Genomic DNA, 8,582 nt, shown 5'->3' on the forward strand with positions numbered 1-8,582 from the left:
TCTTGTCAAAACATCGACTCATTGTAGCCATGAAGAAATCATTATATCTCTTGTGAACTTGAAGTTAGAAGTGCGAAACCAGCACCGAAAGATACACTTTGTTGTTCCGATTGATCGTCCAATGTCAAGGAAATCTCCAATGATGTCGAAATGCTTCAGCTTCACCGCGTCTAGAGATTGGTTCTACCGCTACTGGTTCGCAAAATCGGGCTTACGCTCCGTGTCTACCAGCCTCGGGGATGGCACGGTTATGCAATGCTGGGTCCCCAAAATCCGCAAACCTTCCAAGCCGAACCTGGTCCTAGTCCACGGGTTCGGCGCGAATGCGATGTGGCAATATGCGGAGGCCCTCCACCACTTCACCCCACGGTTCAATGTTTACGTCCCGAACCTGATCTTCTTTGGCCGGTCCTACACATCACGCCCCGACCGGACCGAGTCATTCCAGGCGCAATGCCTAATGAGGCTGATGGATTTGCAGGGCGTGAAGAGAATGTGCATGGTCGGGATAAGCTACGGCGGGTTTGTGGCATACAGCATGGCCGTGCAGTACCCGCAGGCATTGGACCGGCTGGTCTTGTGCTGCACCGGGGTTTGCTTGGAGGAGAAGGACTTGAAGGCGGGATTGTTCCCGGTCAAGAGTCTAGAGGAGGCGAAGCTGGTTTTGATGCCGCAGACGCCCGATAAGCTTAGGGAATTGATGCGAGTCTCCTTTGTCCGACCCGCTACCGGGGTTCCCTCTTTTTTCCTAAGTGATTTCATCAAGGTAAGGTTCCGATCTCGTTCGATGTACATGAACAGGGCACTAATCTCTGAGAATATTATCCTGTCCATCGTCAGTAGAAAATTCAATTTCTTGGAAAGGTTTGATAAATTGTTAGTTGTGAATAGAGATAGATTAATCAGTCTAAGTAGATTTGCATAAACAAGGGTTTATATGTTCTGAGAGAGTTGGAATTTGTACAGGTTATGTGTTCAGAGTATGTTGAAGAGAAGGGGGAATTGATCCAAGAGATACTCAAAGATCGAAAACTATCGAGTCTACCCAAAATCAGACAGGTTCATCTCCTTTCAAATTTCACTTGGGTACAGCATAATTCAATTCATGCAAATGCTAATTTGCTCTGGAGTCTAGATTATGGATTTTGTTTTCTGTGGAAGATGAATACAAGGAAACATATACTAGTGCATCTTGTCTCTGTGACCTGCGCTTCCAAGAGAAGTGTGACAATTCCATCATCAAAGTGACAAATATAAGAAATCTTTTCAAGTCAAATTCAACTGTCCTCGATCTGTCTGCTGTAGTGTTGTAACTTTGATTGTTTTGTCGCACTGTGATGGGTTGTCACCATGATCATACATTAATCACAAAGAAAATGTTCTCGACATGTTTTCAGTTACTAGTCATTGCAAGTCGTCTGATTGAAAGTGATAGCAAAATCGAACCACCCGATTGAAAAAGTCACAAGCCCAGCTAGATAGACGTTCATGTGACTACGCATAAGATCCACTCCATTTGATAGCTTCCTGAAGGTTATAGAATCATTGTTTCTTCTTCGACAAAAATTTATCTGAATCAAACTCCTGAACATTGTTTTCCTATGCAATGCTTCCCAATTTTGAGCAGTCCACATTGTTGGTATGGGGAGAGCAAGATCAGATATTCCCCCTGGAGCTGGGTCACAGATTAAAAAGGTGAAGCTTCATTTTATATGAAACTATCTACTTCCCTGCTTTCCTATTTTCCTTTTTTTTTTTACTCCCCTCGATACATATGACATGACCGAGGCACAAGATACTGAGCTGACGCTAATGCTGGCATTGGGTCAGGCACATTGGGGATAGTGCTGAACTGGTGGTGATCAAGAATGCAGGGCATGCGGTGAACTTGGAGAAGCCTAAGGAATTCATCAAGCATTTGAAGCTCTTCCTTCTGTGATGTAATTGATCAGATTCGTGTCTCCTAATCCATCCACTAATCTGAGATGACAAAGCTGATTTTTCTGGTTCTGGGCACTGGGTTTCTTGATCACACTCTAATTGATCTGTGATTTTACACACATGGAGTGATGCTTCTTGCACGTTGCCAAGAAAGAAGTCTCCCCAAACAGTGAAAATTGATTATGGAAATGTACATGTGTGGCAATTTGTGACCATGATGCTTTTGGTCTTTTAAGCAGAGCCTTCCATGCCTGATCTATTCTTTTCTTTTTGGATAAGTGGATTAAAAATACTAAATTTTTTGCTTGATCTACCAATAGAACGAGAATTTTAATAAAAAACGTTAAAAAAATAAAAAAAATAGAAGGAAAAAGGATAAATAAAAACTTATTTATGGCCATGGCGGTTTGAGCTTCTTCGAACTTCATCGAGCTCTGCCATAGCCACTCGAGCTTTTCCAAAATAAATGTAATAATTCTACTTCCGCCGGAAGTTCAGGCTCACGGCATCAGAAGTGCCGGGGGAGATTGAGGCCCTCTTCTCAATGCTTTGTGCTTAATTGATTTGATTCCATTTTTTTTTTAGTTTAAGTGTTTGTTTTTGGTTCTTTTGTTCATGTTTAGAAGAAGTTGGAGCGGTTATGTTCGAGAGCTCGAAGAAATTGGAGCAGCCATGGCTGTAGCTCGAAGAAGCTCAAGAGGCTATGGTCGGGAACTTGACTAAGCTTGAGTGGTCGGGGCCAAGTTTGAAGAAGAATGTTAAAAAGTCCAATTCAAAAGTTTACCAATAGTCTTACAAAATCTTACATTAAATTGGAGTATATAGGATTTGTTATCACTTCCACACCCCTTCTCATGCCTAATTACTACCTTATGTGGAATTTGAATGATGAAGGTGGATACACATACATGAAAGGGATAGCACATACTCTAATAAAATGTTAGAAGGTTTAACAAAAGCTTGAGCTTTTAAAATATTTGATAATCATCCCATAAAATCTTACAAACGATCAACAATAAAAATAATTTTATTTAAGGTGATGTAAGCTTGATGAAGAAGATTATTAGTTTGTTTGTCTTATCATTTTTTTTTCTATTTTTTGTATCTTTTTTATTTATATATATTTTTGATGTGTCGTTTGGTGGATGCAACATTAGCTTTACATGTCTCAAGAAAGTAATAAAAAACCCACGTAAGCATTTTCATTAATCAAATAGGGATGAGAATGATTCATGAAAATGACGAAGCAGCTTAATTGTACCAATTTGATAAGTTTTTGGACTCTAATTGCATGGACTTTCAAGATAAGTTTTAAAACTTTTAGTACACTTATTATTCTTATCTATACTAAATTTTAAAAATGAATTGATTTGTGCGGTTTTGCCTCACATATGAAAGAATATACAACAAGAGTTAATACTCTCAAAAATCCTAAACTGGTATACTTATGATAAATATACTCAAACTAATTTTTTGACCACAAAAAATCTCAAACTAGTATACTTGTGATAAATTTATCATTTGTTAGTTTCTATTAAATTTTATTATCGAAATACTGAGTTAGATGACATGTGATAGTTGACTAGTATACCAATTTATGATTTTATTTTTTATTTGTTACAATTGTATCATTTTTTTATTTTTTATAACATTAATTCAATTTAATAGATGATATATTTATCACATATATACCAAAGTGGGGGGTTTTTGGCGATCGAACAAATTAGTTTGGGGCAAATTTATTACAAATATATTAGTTTATGATTTTTTGTAGTCATTTGAGGTAAATTTATCATGTGTACTAATTTAAGATTTTTCATGAAAAAAAAAACTAGTTTTAGATAAATTTGTATTTCTTAACGATTTTGTCAAAGATAAATGAAGAGACAATAGGTTTTAGCTGTTGGCAAAAAAAAAATAAAGCAGCCGTGTCTTGCCGGAAGCATGCTAATTTGCAGGAAAATTGTTAATTATTAATCACTAAGGGTTGTTCTAATGGTAAATGGAGGTGGGGGATTTGATTCTCTACCTTTTCGAGGGTTGAGATAGGGATGTTAACGGGGAGAGGGTTGCATTGGTACATGGTGATTTGAAAAAAAAAAATTATGATAGGACCGGGAAAAGAAATTAATGATTTGTACGATGACTCGTGGATGAAGGGCAAACAGAAGGAACATCCCTAACCTCGTGTGAAGCAAAGCAAACGCGCCGTCAGGAACCAAATCCTGCCTGGACTATAAAATTGGTGGAAAATCACTTGGTTTTGGAAGACAATCTGGGGTCCTGGGTCGAGGCGCTGGGGTCACCGAGTTAGGTTACTAGGGTCTTGGTTCCGACCGGCAGGTTCCAAGCTTGATGCCAAAGTCTTGGGTCATAGGTTTAATCATGAAACTAGGGGTGTCAAAGTAAATTCTAGAAAGTGGGCAAACTCCTTTTTTTGGGATTTAAGTACCCAATTTTCTTGACCCAAGAAAATATATTTTCGTAATAATATTATTCCAAGAAACACCAACTGATCAACAATTAATGATTCAATTCTACATCAACTTTAGGTTGGGTCTCAACTTTGGCTGAAGTCCATTTTTTTTTTTAATATTATAAGAGGCACAAACTTCACTTCATGTGTCAATTTTTGCTCAAAATTCTGTCTTTTAAAAGAACATCAACTTTAAGTTTAGTCTCAATTTTGGTCCGACATTTTTTTTGTCTAATAGAAAACTAGCAACTTTTAATCAATACTCAAATGTGGCCCCTATCAGTCTCCATTGAATACTTTGTTAAAAAAAGAAGAAGAAAGTCTCCATTGAATACATGTGGAATTATTGGATGGAAACGATGGGGACAGATTTAGGTTTTGCCTGAAACTTTATTTCTTTTATGAGATAACAAAAAGTTCAAGTCAGAATTGGTACATAGGTTAAAGTTAATTTTTTTTTTATAATATAGATAAAAGTTCGAGCTGAAATTAGTAAAAGTTTGAGCTGAAATTAGAACTCTAGTTAAATTTGATGTTTTTTTTAAGGGAATTGGTTTGACAACAGGAAAAAGACACTATAAAATGCCATAATTTTTTTTTCCCGATTAGTTGAGTACCATATAATTTTTCCGTAAGTCATTTGAGTATTGTAACTTTTTATAAACATTTAGCACAACGGCTTTGTCATGTTGGATTTTTGATACCTAGGTGAATGTTTTTAAAAATTAGAGCACTCAAGTAATTAGTTGAAAGTTTTAACACTCAAGTAAAATATTTTTTAAAATTATGACATTCAAATATTTAAAAGGAAGTTATAGTATTCAAATAAGTGCCGTACAAAAATTATGACATTTATAATGTCTTGTCAGACAACTAATTGAAAAACCTTGGTTGGACATTTGTATTTTGTAATCAATGGACCCTAGGAGTAGGATTGCATGGTGCGTCAAAGCTGGCTTCGACGGTACCAAAACGAAAACCTCTACCTCGTCACAATGGTAATACGCAGATTCTTTGGCCCATTGGAGCACCAAGAATGTGGAAAACCAATTAAGGTTTTTCAATACGAGGTGTGTCATTCGCTTCCTTCAAGGTTAAACAAAGAGAATTTCGCTTCCCTTTCTATTATTTAATTACTTCTTTTTGGGTACTTTTCCTTTTATTTTGGCTTTAGCAATATAGAGCACTTTAAAAAAAGAATTGCAAAATGAGTACCAGGGAAGGCGTGAACTATCTATTATACATTCAATAATGGATTAAAAAGAAGTTCCTTGTCGTGCCCGTAAAATATTAGAAACTATTTCATTTCTCATTTTTATTCGTGAATTTTCAGTTAAGCTTTGTTAGCATAATAGTTTTTAATCTACTGTTAGAATAATTTATTATGAGTTGCAAATTTTTTAAGAAATGGACTCTATAACGATTTCTAATTGTTTGTTACTTATTTTTTATGACAAAAAATAAATTATTATTCCCATAATAGATTAAGGATACTCATCTAAGCATTTCCCCTTTTGATTTGAGAAATGATTTGGTGAAAATCCTTAATTTATTGTGAGAACAAAAGTCTATTTTAACTATAAATTATTGTGAAGCTCATTCATTTGAGAATTTATGACTAATAATAAACTATTATTAATATGGTAGTCTTAAAAAACTATAATACTAACAAAACTGTTTCAATTTTATAAAACCAGCAGGAGGTAAAGTGGAATTGGGTCTTCAAAGTCAATTTCTCTTTGGAATGCATATTGTATTGAAATTATTAATGCATGGAACCCACGTAGCTGAGTTGACCCAGGGCTTGGCCATGAAGACCGGTCAAACCTCGCACATATAAATACAGACTTGCTCCAATTGCTGTCACTCAACATTCGAAGATTCAACTGTTGAAATTGCTCAGGTATGTCCTTTTTTTTTCTCTTGCACATTAAATATGCATTCAAGTTTGATGAATTTTAACTAGAGGCTTTTTTTAATATATTAAAATATCAACGTGAGTTTAAATATTACATCTATAGGGATAGTTATAAGCGAGAAAGTTGGTCGAGTCTCTGTCGAGTCAAATTCAACCGGAAATCTGGTATGATCCCAGTTGAAGTGCCATCAATTGTGAAGAAATAAAAGTTCAGTGCCGATAATAAAAGTCAAAGTTAGTCAACTTGATTGCAAAATCTACGAATACTCACAAAAAAGCAACACTTTTAAAAGATTTTTTCTTTTAAATGACCACTTGTATTGCTTAGCAAAATTAATGTAATGAAATTATTTTCATCATTAATAATTATCTATATGTATAGATTGTTATTAATAATAAAAATGTTTTCTGTTGATTAATCAATTAATTTATTTAATGTTTCGTAATTGTTATCCACAGGATGGGTACCACAATTCTCAGAGGGACGTTTGAGTCATTTGAGGATGAAAGCATGAACGGTACGTAGTATGGGCATTTTGAATTCAATATGCATTTATTCAAATATATATAATATATGTATATTTAATTGACAAAATCATGTAATTTTTCATGCAACCAATAAAAAACAAATATGGATGATCAATTCGCATATGACTGATCAGTTCCATAGCTTGAGAAATGTAGAAATCAAATTCGTCAAAGTTGTTTGTAGCAACTAGCAACTCGTACATTTATCATGGTATCGCCCAAAGTCTACGGATAAATAAATACAGCTTTGTTTATTCTGTTCAAAGAAGCAGGAAATGAGAAGCCGAGAAACGCCGGAGCTACGCAAAAGCTCGACGTGAAGATCGTGAATGCTGTTCGTGTTTCTCCGGCGAGGGAAACTTTTGGCGGGCTCTACGCTCTCTCGAACCTCGACCAGACCTTCCCGTACGTGATTGAGATCGTGTTCGCCTTCGAGGGCGAAGGGAGGGGAAGGTGTCCCGTCGCGATCGAGACAATCAGAGAGTCGCTGGCCAAGGCATTGGTCGAGTTCTATCCGTTTGCGGGCAGACTTGTCGTGGGGAGCGACGGGAGGATGGTGGTGAGATGCACTGGAGAAGGTGTCCCGTTCATCGAAGCAACGTTGGAGGATGATATCGCAGCGCTGGGCGATATCAGTACCATCAATCCGGCCATGCTGCGAAAACTCGTGAAGCACAGCGACGGAGCCCCGACCATATTAGAAGTACCTTTGCTGACGGTGCAGGTAAATGCTATTGAAAATGGGGGGTTTCACTAGATCCGATGGTCTTATTTAGTTTAATACACATAAGTAGATATCCACTTACAGTTTATCATGAAATCCAGGTGACGACGTTCAAGTGCGGAGGGATCGTCGTCGGCATCGTCATGAATCACGTCCTTGTCGACGGGAAAGCCCTCACGGACTTCATAGCTTGCTGGAACGACCTGGCTCGAGCCAAGCCACCATCAGTTCTTCCCTTTCTTGATCGATCGGTGTTGCGCCCGAGGCAACCTCCGCGCGTCGATCTCCCCCACCACGAGTATGCTCCGAGAGATCGGCTGCCCGGACTCGTGGTTGACCCCCAAACCAAGCCCCTCGTTTACAGATCGTTCTGCTTCAAGCCACACGCTCTCATTCAGCTCAAGAAAGCGGCAAGAATCGCAACTCAGAATGGCTCTTCCGTAGTCCCAACCACCTTCGAAGTCATATCGGCCCTCGCGTGGATCTCGCGAACCAAAGCTCTCGGAATCGGTCCTCACGAGACGACGAAGCTTCTCACTGCAGTTGACGGCCGCCCCAAGTTCGACCCCCCGCTGCCGAGTGGCTACTTCGGGAACGGCATCGCTTGGTCCTGCGCTGAGTGCAGCGCCGGCGAATTGATCCGCAAGCCCTTCTCATTCGCTGTCCAGACCGTGCGTGAGGCGCTCGCATCCGTCACCGAGAGTTACATAAGGTCGGCCATCGACCACGTCGAGCTGAACAGGGTCCTTGTCGAATGCGAGGGTAACGCTTGCTGCATCAGCAAGTGGAGCCGGCTCCCTTTCTACAAGATGGATTTCGGGTTCGGGAGGCCATTCCAGGTGGCGCCGGCGAGGGTCCCCGACAACGTCATCTTGGTCGCTTCTCAGAGCAGGGAGAACGGCGACTTGGTTGTGTCTCTGGGGCTTACTCGCGACGCCATGGATGTTTTCTCGAAGTTGATTCAGCATGAGCTCACGCTGAAAAGCAAGTTCTAG

At 38.8% G+C, this 8,582-nt stretch overlaps 2 protein-coding genes across 2 annotated transcripts; both read left to right on the forward strand.

Moving 5' to 3' along the window:
- The first annotated feature begins 142 nt into the window (after positions 1-142).
- LOC104455076 (uncharacterized hydrolase YugF) lies at positions 143-1,939 on the forward strand. The gene is made up of 4 exons (XM_010069929.2): positions 143-766; positions 967-1,059; positions 1,628-1,695; positions 1,831-1,939. Exons 1-4 carry the CDS (start codon positions 143-145, stop codon positions 1,937-1,939), a joined length of 894 nt encoding a protein of 297 aa, XP_010068231.2.
- A 4,856-nt stretch (positions 1,940-6,795) lies between these two features.
- LOC104455077 (omega-hydroxypalmitate O-feruloyl transferase-like) lies at positions 6,796-8,582 on the forward strand. Its single transcript, XM_039317484.1, has 3 exons — positions 6,796-6,853; positions 7,130-7,587; positions 7,689-8,582. Exons 1-3 carry the CDS (start codon positions 6,796-6,798, stop codon positions 8,580-8,582), a joined length of 1,410 nt encoding a protein of 469 aa, XP_039173418.1.

Source organism: Eucalyptus grandis, chromosome 7 (assembly GCF_016545825.1).
Source record: "Eucalyptus grandis isolate ANBG69807.140 chromosome 7, ASM1654582v1, whole genome shotgun sequence".
Taxonomy (NCBI): Eukaryota; Viridiplantae; Streptophyta; class Magnoliopsida; order Myrtales; family Myrtaceae; genus Eucalyptus; species Eucalyptus grandis.